This window comes from Brachyhypopomus gauderio, unplaced genomic scaffold (genome assembly GCF_052324685.1).
Source record: "Brachyhypopomus gauderio isolate BG-103 unplaced genomic scaffold, BGAUD_0.2 sc107, whole genome shotgun sequence".
NCBI lineage: Eukaryota > Metazoa > Chordata > Actinopteri > Gymnotiformes > Hypopomidae > Brachyhypopomus > Brachyhypopomus gauderio.
The window spans coordinates 588,523-607,500 of record NW_027506928.1 but is presented as its reverse complement, the minus strand read 5'-3'; the positions used below and the strand labels follow the sequence as shown (position 1 = coordinate 607,500).

General features: G+C 47.4%; 1 protein-coding gene across 5 annotated transcripts in view; it reads right to left on the bottom strand.

The window, feature by feature from the left end:
• Positions 1–18,978, bottom strand: part of LOC143497337 (disks large homolog 4-like) — an 80,549-nt gene that overhangs the window by 45,699 nt on the left and 15,872 nt on the right. For 3 of the 5 annotated variants that reach the window (XM_076993235.1, XM_076993237.1, XM_076993236.1), the window contains exon 2: positions 952–1,113. In XM_076993235.1, coding sequence (XP_076849350.1) covers positions 952–1,113 — 162 coding nt within the window. Of the gene's footprint in view, positions 1–951; positions 1,114–10,337; positions 10,455–18,978 lie in introns of those variants that run through there. The other 2 variants (XM_076993233.1, XM_076993234.1) reach the window with 1 other exon arrangement.

The following is an 18,978-nucleotide window of genomic DNA, read 5'->3' as shown; positions in this document are numbered from 1 at the left end:
ACTCTATACTTCACCTGGGCAGTTCCACAGGGAACCTCCATCACTCTATACTCCACCTGGGTAGTTCCACAGGGAACCTCCACCACTCTATATTCCACCTGGGCAGTTCCACAGAGAACCTCCACCACTCTATACTTCACCTGGGCAGTTCCACAGAGAACCTCCACCACTCTATACTCCACCTGGGCAGTTCCACAGGGAACCTCCATCACTCTATACTCCACCTGGGCAGTTCCACAGGGAACCTCCACCACTCTATACTCCACCTGGGCAGTTCCACAGAGAACCTCCACCACTCTATACTCCACCTGGGCAGTTCCACAGGGATCTGGTTTTAAACATGATGATGTGTTGTGACCAGTGCTGAGACAAGCCATCCCATCAAAACAGCAGCACAGAGCCATCCCCCAAGAATGGGCCTACTTCACGCTGTGGAGGCGGAGCCTCGGAGTGGGCCTACCTCACACTGTGGAGGCGGAGCCTCAGAGTGGACCTACCCTACATTGTGGAGGCGGAGCCTCAGAGTGGACCTACCTTACGCTGTGAAGGCGGAGCCTCAGAGTGGACCTACTTTATGCTGTGGAGGCGGAGCCTCGAAGTGTGCCTACCTCACACTGTGGAGGTGGAGCCTCGGAATGAGCCTACCTCACAAGGTGGAGGCGGAGCCTCAGAGTGTGTCTCCCTCATGCTCTTTTAATCAACATGCAACAAACTCCCAATGACTGTCAACCAAATGAACCAATTCAAACCAAACTCAACCAACCACAGTACAATATAGCAACAGAAATGTAAATAACATTTTAAAAAACACAGGAACAAACTTAGGCAAATGTACTTCATAAATAATCGTGTAAACATAAATTGGACAATGGAGAGTAACAAATACAGATTATGCAAACACTAACACTGAGTTTATAACTGTGAGTTTATATAGTGAAATCATGTTCATACCTTTGCAGGTGATATATGTGGGTGGGGCACGTAACCATGGAGACTGTCCATGGGGGTGTGGCTTGCGTCACTAAGGTGTAAAAGTTCTCCACTCTTTCCAGCTGTCAGGTGGGCAGGGCTGTGTTCAAGGGGCGGAGTTTCTTCATCCTGATAACGATATTTCTACAGGAAATAGGGGGGCGGGATATAAATCTTTTGTAAGACATTTGAGACATCTAAGGGCGTACTCACACTAGGCACGGTTTGCTCGTTCCGTGCTGGGGCCCGGTTATCCCCCCTCCCCACTCCCCCTCTGGCCTGCACTCACACTGGCTTCAGCAACCCGGCCCGAGCACGCTTACGTCATCACAACGCCGCTTTTATTTGGAAAAAAAGCGCGCTCGCACAACACTATGGAGTTCACGATTCTCTTTTTATTGTATTTTTGGAGTCGTTTTGGGAGTGCAGAAACACGGTGCAAGCACAGATTTATCGATAATTTTAACACAACGATTGTCTGCTAATCGCTTTGCCGCTATGACTGTTTAACGTGAGCATCGCATCACCGACGTCATGTTTGAGTTCCAGCGAAATGAACCAATCACACGAGGCACCAAGCGGGCCCGGGCACGGATAGCGCTCACACTAGAAGCGAACCGTGCCCGAGTCCACATGAATCGTGCCCTGGCCCACCTCTTCAAGCGGGCCCGAGCACGGTTAACTGATCCGGGCCCGGGCACGGTTGGAGCGCTCGCACTAGCCAAACGAACCGTGCTTCGGCAGGCAACCGTGCCCGGGCCCGGATCACAGAGCCTAGTGTGAGTACGCCCTAAGACCTCAGCGTCCTTTATCACCACAACGTCCTTTATCACCACAACGTCCTTTATCACCACAACATCCTTTACTTCACTCCATCAGCTTGGTGAATGTGAACTCACACACCCTATCTCTCTCTCACACACACACCATCTCTCTCTCTCTCTCTCTCTCTCTCTCTCTCTCTCTCTCACACACACACACACACACACACACACACACACACACCACATCTCTCCCTCTCTCACACACACCATCTCTCTCTCTCTCTCTCTCTCTCACACACACACACCCACCATCTCTCTCTCACACATGCACACTAAATTGAGTGAACATCAAAAATGTCTTTTGAAACAAAAATAGACACCAAACTTACATGCACTCACTCACTCATACACCCATACATTGTTACGACCCAGTCTAGGTTGGGCCCATAACACTGTGAAATAATGGTGAACCTTCTCTAGTGACAGATCACGTACGACCAATAGCGCATAGTGAAATGAGTTTATGTAGGTTACAGGTGGTGATATATATATATATATATACAGGTGATAGACGGACATATACATATAAATATACATAAAAGAGAAACCCCACTGTCTTCAGGTTGGCTAAGGCTGAAAACCCAAAACAAAAGAACAACCACTACCCAAAATGTTAAATCAAACAGCCACCAACCCTACCCAGGGGTGACCAGGACACGCACCATACAAAACCATAACATATACAACACATTAATAAACAACGAACAGCCGAGACAATCTCTGCTCAGAAATAGAGTCCACCGAACTAAACTACCATATAGGAAAATCAGCACAGTCATATATCGAGAACACAGACGGCAAACTAGTCCCAAGCATTAGAACCAGCATGCCGCGCTGACGCAAACGAATGATCCGTATTTATGGGAGTGTTCTTCCGCATTCCACCGGCGTCCGCATTCCGATCACTTCCGCATTCTGCGACACAGGTCGCAGTCCGCAAACCACCCCCTCGTCCGGGCAGCGCAACTCTGTCTAGAAGAGACACTGAACACACATGCAGAACGAAAACAACCCCCACCAAATACACATGGACATAACACCCCCCCACACAAAAACGCACCTCTGGGGCGAAGCTCAACACCTAGAGAGTGCGTCCGCAACCACATTATCTGTTCCTTTTTTGTGCTGAATGGATAAATTAAAACTCTGCAAAATCAGAGACCAACGCATGAGTCTCTGGTTTTGGTTGCACATGCGCTGTACAAACACCAGAGGGTTGTGGTCAGTAAACACGAGTATCGGATGAGGGCTGTCACCTAAATAGACCTCGAAGTGTTGTAATGCTAACATCAAAGCCAAAGCTTCTTTCTCGATGGTGCTGTATGCTAGCTGATGCTTCAAGAATTTCTTGGAAAAGTAACATACAGGGTGGTCTACAGTATCATCGCCTTCTTGGAGGAGAACCGCTCCGACTCCAGTGTCACTAGCATCTACTTCTAACTTGAAGGGAGTACAGGTTTTAGGAGCAGCCAGAACGGGTGAGCTGCTCAATAACAACCTCACAGCCCGAAAAGCGGCATCACACTCATGGGACCACGAGAAGAGAGCATTTTTGCGGAGGAGGTTTGTGAGGGGCGCCACCACCACTGCGAAGTTTTTACAAAAACATCGATAGTAACCCGCCATTCCCAGAAAACGCCTTAATTCCCGCCGAGTGGTCGGTACAGGAAATTCAGCAATAGCCTGCACTTTGGCATCAAGGGGTTTCACATGGCCTTGCCCCACCATTTTCCCCAAATACGACACAACCGCTCTACCGAACTCGCACTTCTCCAAGTTCAAAACCAAGGAGGCTTCATGTAGACGTCTGAAAACAGTATCTAAAACCTCCAGATGGTGCTCCCATGTTTCGGTATAAATGACTATGTCATCTAAATAGGCCACACAATTTTTGACGTCCCCCAATGTGAGGTTCATTAAACGCTGGAATGTGGCAGGCGCGTTACGAAGACCGAACGGCATAACCGTGTACTGCAAAAACGCATCAGGGGTTGAAAACGCAGAGATGTCCGAAGCGCGCTTTGTGAGTGGTACCTGCCAATACCCTTTTAACAGGTCCAACTTGGTTACGATTTTCGCAGAACCAACACGGTCAATACAGTCCTCCAGACGAGGAAGGGGGAAAGAGTCAGGTGTGGTTATTGCGTTCACTTTACGAAAATCGGTACATAACCGATGAGTTCCGTCAGGTTTCGGAACCAACAAACACGGAGACGACCACGGACTACGGCTGGGTATGGCCAAACCGTTTTCCACTAAATAGGACGTTTCCTGGGAGAGTACTGTCCTTTTCCTAGGATTTACGCGGTAGGGATGTTGTTTGATTGGAGCATGACCACTAACGTCTATGTCGTGTTCCAACACTGTTGTGCGGCCCGGGGTGTCTGTGAATAGGGAAGGATAATCTTTAATCATTTTCTTGATATCCTGGGAAAAATGGGGAACATCAACTAATTTGGCATCCAGTAAGGCTAAAGCCTCCGAATTCGGGAGACGGGCACAGGGAAGACTGTATATGCCTAACTTGATATTGTCCATTTCAGGTGAGTAATCAGCGAGCGTGGGAGGAGAAGTGATCGAAACAGGGGTCGCGTTGCAGGTGGGCGTTACTGAAACAGGGGTTCTGGCTTTGTAGAACTTCAACAAGTTAATGTGACAGACTCTGGTTTTTCGTTTTCGGTCTGGGGTGGTAATGACGTAGGTGGTGTCGTCAACCTTTTCTTTCACATTATAGGGACCAGAAAAGTTAGCCTTCAAAGGGGACCCCACTATTGGTAACAGGGCCAGAACTTGATCACCTACTTCGAAGGATCGCAACACGGCTTTTTTATCATATCTCGTCTTCATAATGGACTGTGATGATACTAGCGCTTTCTTAGCCATCGAGTGAGCCAACTGCATTTTCTCTCTTAGGGCGCGCACGTAAACACCCACAGGCTTGCTTTCAACAGGCAATGTCGGAGCCAACCACTGCTCGTATAGGGCTTTTAATGGCCCACGTACCACATGCCCAAAAACCAATTCAGAGGGAGTAAATCCAGTGGATTCCTGTACAGCCTCTCTAATTGCAAACAACAAGAGGGGGATCCCCTCATCCCAATCTTTTTCAGTCTCTAGGCAGTAAGACCGAAGCATGGTTTTAAACGTCTGATGAAAACGCTCGAGAGCTCCCTGTGATTCAGGGTGATATGCGCTCGACATCTGGTGTTTTATTTTCAATTCGCGCATCACCTGGGCGAATAACCGGGAAGTAAAATTTGAGCCTTGATCGGATTGTATGACTTTTGGTAAACCAAAGGTGGTGCAGAACTTCACCAAAGCTTTAACCACCGATCGCGTATGTAAGCTCCTTAAGGGTATCGCCTCGGGAAATCTCGTTGCAGCGCACATCAACGTTAGTAGGTAACTGTAGCCAGTTCGAGTCTTTGGCAAAGGACCTACACAGTCAATAATAATATGGTCAAAGGGGTTGCCGGTGACAGCGATAGGACGCAGGGGGGCAGGCGGTATCTTCTGGTTAGGTTTTCCCACCAGCTGACATGTATGACAGGTACAGCAATATTCAGCAACGTCAGACTTTACGGTAGGCCAATAAAAATATTTCAATAAGTGCAGCAGGGTTTTTCGCACCCCGAAATGGCCTGCACATGGGTGGTCATGGGCTAAGGCTAAAACCTGCGGTCTAAGGTCTACAGGGACCACCACTTGATGAACTTCATGTCGGTCATCTACTGCGTTTGGAGGAGACCATTTCCTCATTAATAAACCATCCATAAAAAAATACCGCTCAGCATTAGAATCAGTCGCGACTGTGCGATACGGCTCTAAGGACACATCCGCCCTTTGGGCAGCAGCTAATTGGGACCTGCTGAACGTCTTCTCCGACATAGAGAGGTGGAGGGCAGTGGCCCCGTCCTTCTCAGGACTGCGCTCTTCGACTTTTTCCCCTCTTGCAGCAGGCTTCGCAACAGCCATGAAAGTGTCGGACAGGTCTATCACATCAGTGTATTTCTTACTCTGAGCACGGGTTAACACACATGCAGGGAACAGCGGATGCAAATCAGTGCTTTGAGGTTCGGATACCACTTCAGGAAGGGTAAATAGCCGGCCACCGGCGACATCGTTTCCCAAAATGAGATCGATGCCACTGATGGGCAACGTAGGGCGCACCGCGACTTTCACCTCCCCCTTGAAATCCGTCATTTCTAAACATACTTTATGCAAAGGCACTCGAATAACACCCATCTCGATTCCCTGAATTAACACATCACACCCACAATAACTGTCCTCCGACAAAGGTAAAATCGAATCTAACATCAGCGTCTGTGCAGCTCCCGTGTCTCTTAAAATACGAATGGAGCGTTTCTCCGAGATCCCCGATGTATCGGTAACAAAACCAGAAAACATGAAAGGCTTAAACCCCTGCCCAGCACCCGACGGTGGTTGGTCCAGCGAACCCACTGCACCAATTTTTTTGGCGTTTTTGCGCATGAGAACAGGGCAGGTAGCAATCAAGTGCCCTCGTTCATGACAATAAAAACAGTCTCGTTGATCAGAGCTCCGATCCGTCTTCGGGACAGTGTCGGACTGCGACTTACGGGGCAAACGAGGCTTAGGTGGAAACGGAGGCGTAAAAACTGTTTTGTGAGTTAGCACGAACTCATCTGCCAATACAGCTGCTTGTGACAAAGTAGACACCCTCTGTTCATTTAAATGGACCACCAACTGCGGAGGAGAGCGGTTTTTGAACTCCTCCAACAACACAAGCTCTTTCAGCTCCTCGAAAGTGTGACAGTTACTGGCTGCACACCATTTGTCAAATAACATAGCCTTTTCACGGGCGAACTCCACGAATGTTTGGCGGGCGAGTTTTTCCAACTGTCTAAAGTTTTGTCTATACGCTTCGGGGACTAATTCATAGGCCCTCAATACCGAAGCCTTTACTATTTCATAGTCCATACTATCGGCTAAGGACAATGACGAACACACCTCCTGCGCTTTGCCACACAATTTGCACTGAAGTAAGAGAGACCACAATCCTTTCGGCCAGTTCAGGGTAGTGGCTATCCGTTCGAATACGGGGAAATATGAGTCTACCTCATGTTCCCTGAATACGGGTACTAACCCGATTTGTCTACTGACATCGAAGTCCGTCCTACGACCATCAGCGTCTTGAGGGCGTGGAGACAACGGAGCAGCAAGCAGCTCACTAACAGAAAAACCCGTAGGCTCTCGAGGAGAACTGACCTTTCTGGGACGCGGAATAGGCTTCCCGTTTTCCAAGTCCAGCCTTTTTAAAGCGATTTCCTTGTCTGCTTCTACCTGCATAGTCCGTAGATTCAGCAGCTGCGTGTGGTACTCCTGCCGTTTAATTTCCAGCTCCAACTCCCGTAGTCGTATCTGTAACTGTGGTTCTGATCGAGGCTCGGACTCACCACCGGGCTCCGACGTGACTGGAGACTGAGGTGCCCCACCAGGGACCTCATCTCTTTCGGGCAAAATGCCCTGGGCTACCAACGCCTCAAAAAGCGCTGCCTTCACCTCCGCCTTGGAGGCAGGCCATGGTATCGCGAGCTCAAAGAAATCTGCGATAGCCCGCAGGTCATTCTTACGACACCTGTCGAATGCCTCCAGGGAAGGTGACATGGAAAACTCCACTATACTAAAAGAAGCCATCCTCCACACCCCCCCAACACAAAAAAAAAACGCGCCCGACAAACCAACACAACAAAAAAAAAGAAAGGGAGAAGAACGAAAAGAAGGGACGAGCCCCCAATATGTTACGACCCAGTCTAGGTTGGGCCCATAACACTGTGAAATAATGGTGAACCTTCTCTAGTGACAGATCACGTACGACCAATAGCGCATAGTGAAATGAGTTTATGTAGGTTACAGGTGGTGATATATATATATATATATACAGGTGATAGACGGACATATACATATAAATATACATAAAAGAGAAACCCCACTGTCTTCAGGTTGGCTAAGGCTGAAAACCCAAAACAAAAGAACAACCACTACCCAAAATGTTAAATCAAACAGCCACCAACCCTACCCAGGGGTGACCAGGACACGCACCATACAAAACCATAACATATACAACACATTAATAAACAACGAACAGCCGAGACAATCTCTGCTCAGAAATAGAGTCCACCGAACTAAACTACCATATAGGAAAATCAGCACAGTCATATATCGAGAACACAGACGGCAAACTAGTCCCAAGCATTAGAACCAGCATGCCGCGCTGACGCAAACGAATGATCCGTATTTATGGGAGTGTTCTTCCGCATTCCACCGGCGTCCGCATTCCGATCACTTCCGCATTCCGCGACACAGGTCGCAGTCCGCAAACCACCCCCTCGTCCGGGCAGCGCAACTCTGTCTAGAAGAGACACTGAACACACATGCAGAACGAAAACAACCCCCACCAAATACACATGGACATAACAACATACACACACACACACACACACACACACACACACACACACACACACATTGCAGGTCTCAAAATAATCTCTTCAATATCGAACCAAAGGAAAGGGGAATGGGAGCATCATAGTGTGTGTGTGTGTGTGTGTGTTAACTAAAGGTGACCTGTGTAAACTGTGGTGAAAGTGAAAGTTAAATCAGAGATAAAACAGAGAGTAAAATAACAGTTAAAACAGTTAAAAGCTAAAAACAAAAACTTTCTCTACTGGTTGAGACCATGACCCCTCTCTACTGTATGAGGATTTTACCTAATATTGACCTTACAGGTGTATTGGCCTGCAAAGCACTCACATGAAAGTGACTGACCAAAACATGCTCAAACTCAAACTGAGTCTGGCCGCGAGAATGACCGTTTTGGCAGCAAGCATTAGCGCTTCAGCACCTCGGACAGCGACAGCACAGACAGTAATGATGGAGCTGCTTTAGTGATGTCTTGAGTGCAGGGGAATGAGTGACTTGAGTGTCCTGCAAGTTAGGGGGGAGTCCTGCCCTGGGGGGAGTCCTGTCCTGGGGGGAGTCCTGCCCTGGGGGGAGTCCTGTCCTGCTTCCATGTCTCCTCAGGCATTTGTCCACCTACTGGGGACGGTCTGCCAGGTGCACGTCAGCTGGGACACCCGCAGGGACTCTGTGAACTGCAGTGCTAGATTGGACTACGAATGGCTCAACTGAATCTTTAGAGATTCATATTGCTGGAATGTGCTAGTGTTGGTGTTGACAGAGGGTTAAAGTTGGTGTAGGTATGGTGTTGACGGAGGGTTAGGGTTGGTGTAGGTATGTTGACGGAGGGTTAGGGTTGGTGTAGATATGTTGACGGAGGGTTAGGGTTGGTGTAGGTATGGTGTTGATGGAGGATTAGGGTTGGTGTAGGTATGGTGTTGATGGAGGGTTAGGGTTGGTGTAGGTATGTTGACGGAGGGTTAGGGTTGGTGTAGGTATGGTGTTGACGGAGGGTTAGGGTTGGTGTAGGTATGGTGTTGATGGAGGGTTAGGGTTGGTGTAGGTATGGTGTTGATGGAGGGTTAGGGTTGGTGTAGGTATGTTGACGGAGGGTTAGGGTTGGTGTAGGTATGTTGATGGAGGGTTAGGGTTGGTGTAGGTATGGTGTTGACGGAGGGTTAGGGTTGGTGTAGGTATGTTGACGGAGGGTTAGGGTTGGTGTAGGTATGTTGACGGAGGGTTAGGGTTGGTGTAGGTATGGTGTTGATGGAGGGTTAGGGTTGGTGTAAGATATGTTGACGGAGGGTTAGGGTTGGTGTAGGTATGTTGACGGAGGATTAGGGTTGGTGTAGGTATGTTGACGGAGGGTTAGGGTTGGTGTAGGTATGTTGACGGAGGGTTAGGGTTGGTGTAGGTATGGTGTTGATGGAGGGTTAGGGTTGGTGTAGGTATGGTGTTGACGGAGGGTTAGGGTTGGTGTAGGTATGATGTTGACGGAGGGTTAGGGTTGGTGTAGGTATGATGTTGATGGAGGGTTAGGGTTGGTGTAGGTATGGTGTTGATGGAGGGTTAGGGTTGGTGTAGGTATTTGGTATCACAGCCATCAGGATGTATGATCAGTGTAACAGCTTCAACAGGGCAGAAACATAAATCTGTCCCTGTGGAGACACAAATCTGTCAGTGTGGACAAACACATCTGTCTCTATGGACACACACATCTGTCAGTGTGGACACACACATCTGTCTCTATGGACACACACATCTGTCAGTGTGGACACACACATCTGTCTCTATGGACACACACATCTTCCTGCTTCACTGTATTCACAACAACCTCCACTTGTTGTGTAATATCTCAAAACCTTGCAAAATGCAATAATGCACACACCCTAATACACACCCACACACACACACACACACACACACTCTCACACACACACTCACACACACACTCACACACTTTTTTTTACCATACCATGTGGTTGTTTTAATTCAACCTTTCTATTGTATCCATCCGCTCTTCCCCATACACTCACAAACGCACGTGCCAGAATTATGGTATGGTATTTAATCCGTACCTCGTTTAATCTGTACCTTTAATCTTACCTTACAGCCGATTGTGAGGGTGAGCGTCCGGTTGCTACACTCGAGTTTGCATTGGCACACAACCGGCGAACAGCACTTACAGTGGCGCTTTGGCGGAGGCATCCGCGCGCTACGCCCATTCGGACAGCTCGGTGAAGCGAGCGTTCCCGCACCCTAGTGGGCCACGATGGCGGAGGTTCGCTCGCCCCGGATCGGGGAGGACCCGACGGGCGTCGACTGCCCTTTCAGCCGCGAGCCGCGAGCCCCAGATTGTTTGCCCGAGGTCGCTCGCTCACTATGACACTTAAAGCGCGTGATATTGTGTCAAAGTTTGCGTCTGATGTTTACGGAAACATTAGTTGACATACCAAAAACTATATTAACTGTACTAAACCTTTAATCTCTGTCTCTCTGTCATGAAAATTATAATTTCGGAATCGTACCTACAGGACGTTAAATGCTTTTACCGTAAGAACTAGAGTAACCGCGCAAAACATTTAAGGGCGATGAAGCGGGTACATACATGACCGACATTAACTCAAACTGGAGGACATTAACAACAACGGCTTAAACTATAACGCTAAACACCCAAATGAGAGGGTGTAAAAGAGAGTGTTAAAGAACGAGTGTTAAAGAAAGAGTAGGAATAAAGAGGGAAGAGATTGTAACCCATGTACAAAGGTTTGGAGGGATCACTAACAATTAGTGTGCGCGTATAACTGAGGGATGTATATTTAAACCCAATTCTTTTAAACCTAATTATTAAAAAACCTAATTATTTTAAACCTAATTATTTAAAACCATAATTCTTTTAAACCGAATGCTTTCTCAGGACCCTAGACGGACGCCACACATTCCACTCGAATGATACGCTTTTATGTCACGCAGTTGTAATGTAGGTCTGGGGTTATGCCATATAATACATTACATTCATTATCATTCATTGTCTTTCTCTGTATGTCTCTCCTAGCTCGCCACGTCTTCAATAATTCTCGTTTATTTCTTACCTGCTGCTGTTCTGGAGACAACAAGGTCGACACGAGACGCACTGCCCTACTTCTTACTACCGCCCCCCCGCCTGACAACGCACAACACCAGTCTCTCCTCCCAGTATACACACCAGTCTCTCCTCCCAGTATACACACCAGTCTCTCCTCCTAGTATACACACCAGTCTCTCCTCCCAGTATAAACACCAGTCTCTCCTCCCAGTATACACACCAGTCTCTCCTCCCAGTACAAACACCAGTCTCTCCTCCCAGTATACACACCAGTCTCTCCTCCCAGTATACACACCAGTCTCTCCTCCCAGTATAAACACCAGTCTCTCCTCCCAGTATACACACCAGTCTCTCCTCCCAGTATACACACCAGTCTCTCCTCCCAGTATACACACCAGTCTCTCCTCCCAGTATAAACACCAGTCTCTCCTCCAAGTATACACACCAGTCTCTCCTCCCAGTATACACACCAGTCTCTCCTCCCAGTATAAACACCAGTCTCTCCTCCCAGTACAAACACCAGTTTCTCCTCCCAGTACAAACACCAGTCTCTCCTCCCAGTACAAACACCAGTTTCTCCTCTCAGTATAAACACCAGTCTCTCCTCCCAGTATAAACACCAGTCTCTCCTCCCAGTGTAAACACCAGTCTCTCCTCCCAGTACAAACACCAGTCTCTCCTCCCAGTATAAACACCAGTCTGTCTGCTCCCAGTATACACACCAGTCTATGGTATGTGACCATTCACATACATACATGTAGACATTGTAAAGCACATAACAGACATGTAAAGCACTGAGCACCTTTACAACACCATCAGTACAACAGCAGTGTGTGTGTGTGTGTGTGTGTGTGTGTGTGTGTGAGTGTGTGAGTGTGTGTGAGAGTGTGTGTGTGGGTGTGTGTGTGTGTGTGTGTGTGAGTGTGAGAGTGTGTGTGTGTGTGAGTGTGTGTATATGTGTGTGTGTGTGTGTGAGTGTGTGTGTGTGAGAGTGTGTGTGTGGGTGTGTGTGTGTGTGTGTGTGTGTGAGTGTAAGAGTGTGTGTGAGTGTGTGTATATGTGTGTGTGTGTGTGTAGGAGCACACAGGAGCAGCTCACACCTCTTTAAATCCTGATCTCAGCATCACAGGGGACACAGACAACTGACTCCAGATCAGATCCAGTACATCACCCTGCCTAATGATTCTTCAGGAAGGCGACGTGTGTGCAAACATGCCCGTGACAGTAAGGCCTGTAGTGAGGTGATCCTGCCACAGGATGGCAGCAGAGAGGTATGCTGCCTGTGAGTTCAGCATTCTGCTCAGGAATGACTGCAGCCAAGATTCTGTCTGGCTGCTGAGGTCATCAGTGGGGGACAGGAAACCTTAGGGCTGTTAAAACAAACGTTGGCACTGTGTGTGAGTAGTTGTGTACAGGTATGTGTGAGTACATGTGTTTGTGTGTGCACATGCATGTTTGTGTGTGTGTAAGAGGTGTAATAAAAATAATCTAAAAATTGTGTAACTGAGTAGACACCCTACACCTACACTGACCAGACCTACACCCACACAGACCACACTCACACCTACACCCACACAGACCACACCCACACCTACATCCACAGACATACAGCCACACCCACACAGACAGCCACACCTACACCCACACAGACCACACCCACACAGACAGCCACACCTACACCCACACAGACCACAGCCACACCTACACCCACACAGACCACACCAACTCCTACACCCACACAGACCATACCAACTCCTACACCCACACAGACCACACCCACACAGACAGCCACACCTACACCCACACAGACCACACCAACTCCTACACTCACACAGACCACACCCACACAGACAGCCACACCTACACCATGGGTTAAAGTTCTCCGTCACTACGACGGATTTCCGTCATTTGATTTTTTTGGGGAAAAAATCCGTCAAATCATAATAAACCACACGCGCGTGCGTGCTATCTTTTGTGGCCGAAATATGATTCTCACTGGCGCTCATCAGCGCTGGATGGATGACGGCGGTGTCATTTGATTGACTTGCGGGTCATTCCGCCTTCAGATTTACGGACATTATGTAGAAAAGTGACCTCCCTCCTGCGTGACCGTAGCGCGCGACTCTGTACACCTCGTGCAAACTTGCGCGAACGGCGGAGCAGTCTTGTCCGAAACGATATGTGGTAGTATAAAGAAACACCGCTCAAAAACAGGAGAATTTTAATGTTGCTATGTGTTCCAGGTTTGAAAAGTGCTGGAATTTAGGCTAAAGTACTTTAAAATGTTGAAATTGTAACTACTTCGTTTCACAACAAATATCTGTCTGACTGAACAGTTTTCTTGCATTACGTTAACAAATACGAGCCTCTTGTAATTCCAGGAAACATGAGAGAACGTGAAGACATTAAGATTGGGTGTTTTGAAAATAAACAACCATTAAAAAATGTGATAAAAAGCGAATTATTTCGAATCATTTCGAGTATATGTATAAATATTTAACTTAATTAAATGTAACATTGAAAACGTGTTGAAATGGACCTTGAAAGTGACGTGCAAGTGCTTTAATTCCACCTTATTAAGGTGTATGAACCCTGCAAACATGACTTTGTTCATTGTGCTGAGGCGCGGCGCGTGCGAAGTTACAAAATTCGAGAGGTGCACGACCTTGCGAATCACCAGCACGCGAGGCTCTCGCGCACGGGTGGAGCCACCGCGATTACGTCATTTTCGGCGCACGCGCCGCCCGCGCCCCCCGCATGCGCCGCGTCAAATATAATGGCTTAAACCAGGCTTAACATGGATGGTTTTGTTCTGTTTGTATTTAAAAGCTCTATCCAGTGTAATTTTTTTGTAACATACCTACTTAAAGCAGGTAATCTTACGGCTTATGTTTTTGTGAATAGTGAATTTGATAAAAACAAGAGAGCTTCATACCTTTTAAAACTCACCAGGATTCACTAAATTTGACTTGATCTTTAAATAGTTTTCTGAAGAGGACCCCCAGATTTATGTACATTTATTGCTCAGGTGTTGCATTTTGTCGCTTCATAGATTCTCTCTTCTCTCCTTACACAGGCTGTTTAGATAAATATACTTTATAAATGTGTTTATTGTGTAGAATTAGGCAAAAGAGGTCGTGTCCCAACTACACCAAATTTTCAGTAATTGCTAGCATTGTCTTTTGCCAGGAAAAATTTTCAGTCAAATGAAAATTTCTTGCTTTAACCCATGACCTACACCCACACAGACATACAGCCACACCCACACAGACCACACCCACACCTACATCCACACCTACATTTGCGCTAATGTTAATGGCTGATGCTAGACTTGACATGAAGGCTCTACATGTGCTACTCAGCTTGTGCTGTCAGTCAATTGGCTAGTAGGTTAGCTGTTTCAGTAGGTTAGCTGTTTCAGTAGGTTAGCTGTTTCAGTAGGTTGGCTGTTTCAGTAGGTTGGCTGTTTCAGTAGGTTGGCTGTTTCAGTGGGTTGGCTGTTTCAGTGGGTTGGCTGTTTCAGTGGGTTGGCTGTTTCAGTGGGTTGGCTGTTTCAGTGGGTTGGCTGTTTCAGTAGGTTGGCTGTTTCAGTAGGTTGGCTGTTACAGTAGGTTGGCTGTTTCAGTAGGTTGGTTGTTTCAGTAGGTTAGCTGTTTCAGTGGGTTAGCTGTTTCAGTGGGTTAGCTGTTTCAGTAGGTTAGCTGTTTCAGTAGATTGGCACGGAGTAAATAGAAACAAAAAACCAATGCGGAAAATACAACGCGTGAAAAATAACACTCAACCGTAGTGAGACGGGAGGAAGAAACAAAACAACAACAGTAACTAAAAAACAGCGCGGATAAATGCAACGCGAAAACGAAACCAAGGACACCAGCAGAAGTAACTGGCAAAAAACGCTGCAGCAAAATAAAACCCTTCCCAAAAATAAAGGCAAAACGGATAGGAAGACATACAGGATTGGGAAAACTTGAGATGGGTCAGGAAGCGACGCATGAGATACTCGAATAAGTAAAGAGAAAGCATAACAGAGAGAGGTGGCGAGACACCATTAACACTAGGAACCCGACGGCCGCGAAAATTTTCGCAAGGCTTAGTAAGCAATCACAGAGAAAGCAGAGACTGGCTGAGAACGTACGGTTCAGTCTGGGACTGACTCTGGTGCCCCTAGCGACGGCTGGGGGAACTGCATCCGAGCTAGCCTTGACAGCTCGCAAAATGAAGCTCAAGAATTTTGGTAACAACAAAAACCATTTTATTTTACCAAAGCACTTAATTTTTGTTAATTAAATGTGAAAGACACTTAATTTTCTGTATTTGTCGTTGCAAAGCAGACTGTAGTAAATCATGCAGATTTTATAGACTGAAGCAGACATTTTTATAAATCAAATCGTTTTTTGAATCGAAAATTGTTTTGAATCGAAAATCGATTTTTGAATTGAATTTTGGCCCCCAAAATCAGAATTGAATCGTGAGATAGTAAACGATTCCCACCCCTACTGCCTATGATCGTAATGTGTATGACTATAATGTGTAACACTGCAATGTCTATGACTGTAATGTTGTGTATGACTGTCTATGGCTGTAAGGTTGTGTAAAACTGTCTATGACTAAGGTTGTGTATATTGCATGTGTATGTGTTACATTTGCTGGGTAACTGTAAAAACAGAGTAAGTTCAACACCCAGAATTATATTGGCAATAATAGCAGAATTTCTATAGCAGAAATTGCTATATTTAGTAATTTAAATTTATTAATAAAAATATATACATTTCATTTGTGTACACAAAATGTTAAAATGTCTCACTGGATGTGTCTGATCTTGCTGTATGTGTCTGATCTCGCTGGATGTGTCTGTGTGTGGGGGCAGTGTTTGGTGTTTGGGGGTGGTGTTGGGTGTGTTTGTTGGGTGTGGGGGAGGTGTTAGGCATGTGTTGGGTGTGTGTGTTGGGTGTCTGGGGTGGTGTTGGGTGTGTTTGTTGGGTGTGGGGTGGTGTTAGGTGTGTGTTGGGTGTGGGGGCGGTGTTGGGTGTCTGGGGTGGTGTTGGGTGTGTTTGTTGGGTGTGGAGGGGCAGTGTTGGGTGTGTGTTGTGGTATTGGGTGTGTTTGGTGTGTGGGGGCGGTGTTGGGTGTGTGGGGTGGTATTGGGTGTGTGGGGGTGGTATTGGGTGTGTGTTGGGTGTGGGGTGGTATTGGGTGTGTGGGGGTGGTATTGGTGTGTGTTTGGTGTGGGGAGGTATTAGGTGTGTGTGTGTGTGTGCGCATGTGTGTGTGTGAGTGTGTGTTGGGTGTGTGTGAGTGTGTGTTGGGTGTGTGTTTGGTGTGTGTGTGTGAGTGTGTGTTGGGTGTTTGTTTGGTGTGTGTGTGTGTGTCTGTGTGTGAGTGTGTGTTGAGTGTGTGTTTGGTGTGTGTGTGTCTGTGTGTGAGTGTGTGTTGGGTGTGTGTTTGGTGTGTGTGTGTCTGTGTGTGAGTGTGTGTTGGGTGTGTGTTGGGTGTTTGTGTGTGTCTGTATGTGAGTGTGTGTTTGGTGTGCGTGTGTGTGTGTCTGTGTGTGAGTGTGTGTTTGGTGTGTGTGTGTGTGAGTGTGTGTTTGGTGTGTGTGTGTGTGTCTGTGTGTGAGTGTGTGTTGGGTGTGTGTTTGGTGTGTGTGTGTGTCTGTGTGTGTGTTGGGTGTGTGTTTGGGGTGTGTGTGTCTGTGTGTGAGTGTGTGTTGGGTGTGTGTTTGGTGTGTGTGTGAGTGTGTGTTGGGTGTGTGTGTGTGTCTGTGTGTGAGTGTGTGTTGGGTGTGTGTTTGGTGTGTATGTGTGTGTGTGTGTCTGTGTGTGAGTGTGTGTTGGGTGTGTGTTTGGTGTGTGTGTGTCTGTGTGTGAGTGTGTGTTGGGTGTGTGTTTGGTGTGTGTGTGTGTGTTGGGTGTGTGTTTGGTGTGTGTGTGTGTGTCTGTGTGTGAGTGTGTGTTGGGTGTGTGTTGGGTGTGTGTGTGTGTCTGTGTGTGAGTGTGTGTTGGGTGTGTGTTTGGTGTGTGTGTGTGTGTGTTGGGTGTGTGTGTGTGTGTGTTGGGTGTGTGTTTGGTGTGTGTGTGCGTGTGTCTGTGTGTGAGTGTGTGTTGGGTGTGTGTTTGGTGTGTGTGTGTGTCTGTGTTTGGTGTGTGTGTGTGTCTGTGTGTGGGTGTGTGTTCGGTGTGTGTGTGTGTGTCTATGTGTGAGTGTGTGTTGGGTGTGTGTGTGTGTGTCTGTGTGTGAGTGTGTGTTGGGTGTGTGTTTGGTGTGTGTGTGTGTGTGTGAGTGTGTGTTTGGTGTGTGTGTGTCTGTGTGTGAGTGTGTGTTGGGTGTGTGTTTGGTGTGTGTGTGAGTGTGTGTTGGGTGTGTGTTTGGTGTGTGTGTCTGTGTGTGAGTGTGTGTTTGGTGTGTGTGTGTGTCTGTGTGTGAGTGTGTGTTGGGTGTGTGTTTGGTGTGTGTGTGTGTCTGTGTGTGAGTGTGTGTTGGGTGTGTGTTTGGTGTGTGTCTGTGTTTGGTGTGTGTGTGTTGGGTGTGTGTTTGGTGTGTGTGTGTCTGTGTGTGAGTGTGTGTTGGGTGTGTGTTTGGTGTGTGTGTGTCTGTGTGTGAGTGTGTGTTGGGTGTGTGTTTGGTGTGTGTGTGTGTGTGTCTGTGTGTGAGTGTGTGTTGGGTGTGTGTTTGGTGTGTGTGTGTCTGTGTGTGAGTGTGTGTTGGGTGTGTGTTTGGTGTGTGTGTTGGGTGTGTGTGTGTGTGTGTCTGTGTGTGTGTTGGGTGTGTGTTTGGTGTGTGTGTGTGTCTGTGTTTGGTGTGTGTGTGTGTGTCTGTGTTTGGTGTGTGTGTGTGTCTGTGTGTGAGTGTGTGTTGGGTGTGTGTTTGGTGTGTGTGAGTGTCTGTGTTTGGTGTGTGTGTGTGTTGGGTGTGTGTTTGGTGTGTGTGTGTGTGTGTCTGTGTGTTGGGTGTGTGTTTGGTGTGTGTGTGTGTGTGTCTGTGTGTGAGTGTGTGTGTTTGGTGTGTGTGAGTGTCTGTGTTTGGTGTGTGTGTGTGTCTGTGTGTGAGTGTGTGTTGGGTGTGTGTTTGGTGTGTGTGTGTGTCTGTGTGTGTCTGTGTGTTGGGTGTGTGTTTGGTGTGTGTGTGTGTCTGTGTGTGAGTGTGTGTTGGGTGTGTGTTTGGTGTGTGTATGACACTGTTCTACTTCAGTTTACAATTTTCACAAATTGTCCCTCTCACCTCTCACTCTCTGTGACATGTTAAAACACACACACACACACACACACACACACACACACACACACACACACACACACACACACACACACACACACACACAACCCTTGTGTATAAATCCATCCATTTATCTCTCTCTCTCTCTCTCCGCTCCCCTCCATCCTCCATCTATCCTTTCATTCAGTGCATGATGCTTCTGCCTGGTCACCATAGAAACTATCAGCTCCAATGGACTGGTTGCATAGCAACTGACATCACCAGCAAGGCAAAATGAAGATGAAAAAGAAGCAAATGAAGGCACACACACACACACACACACACACACACACACACACACACACACACACACACACACACACACACACATACAAACTCTCTCCCACAGTCACACACACATACACTCAACACACATACTGTCTCACACTGACACACACACACAAACTCTTT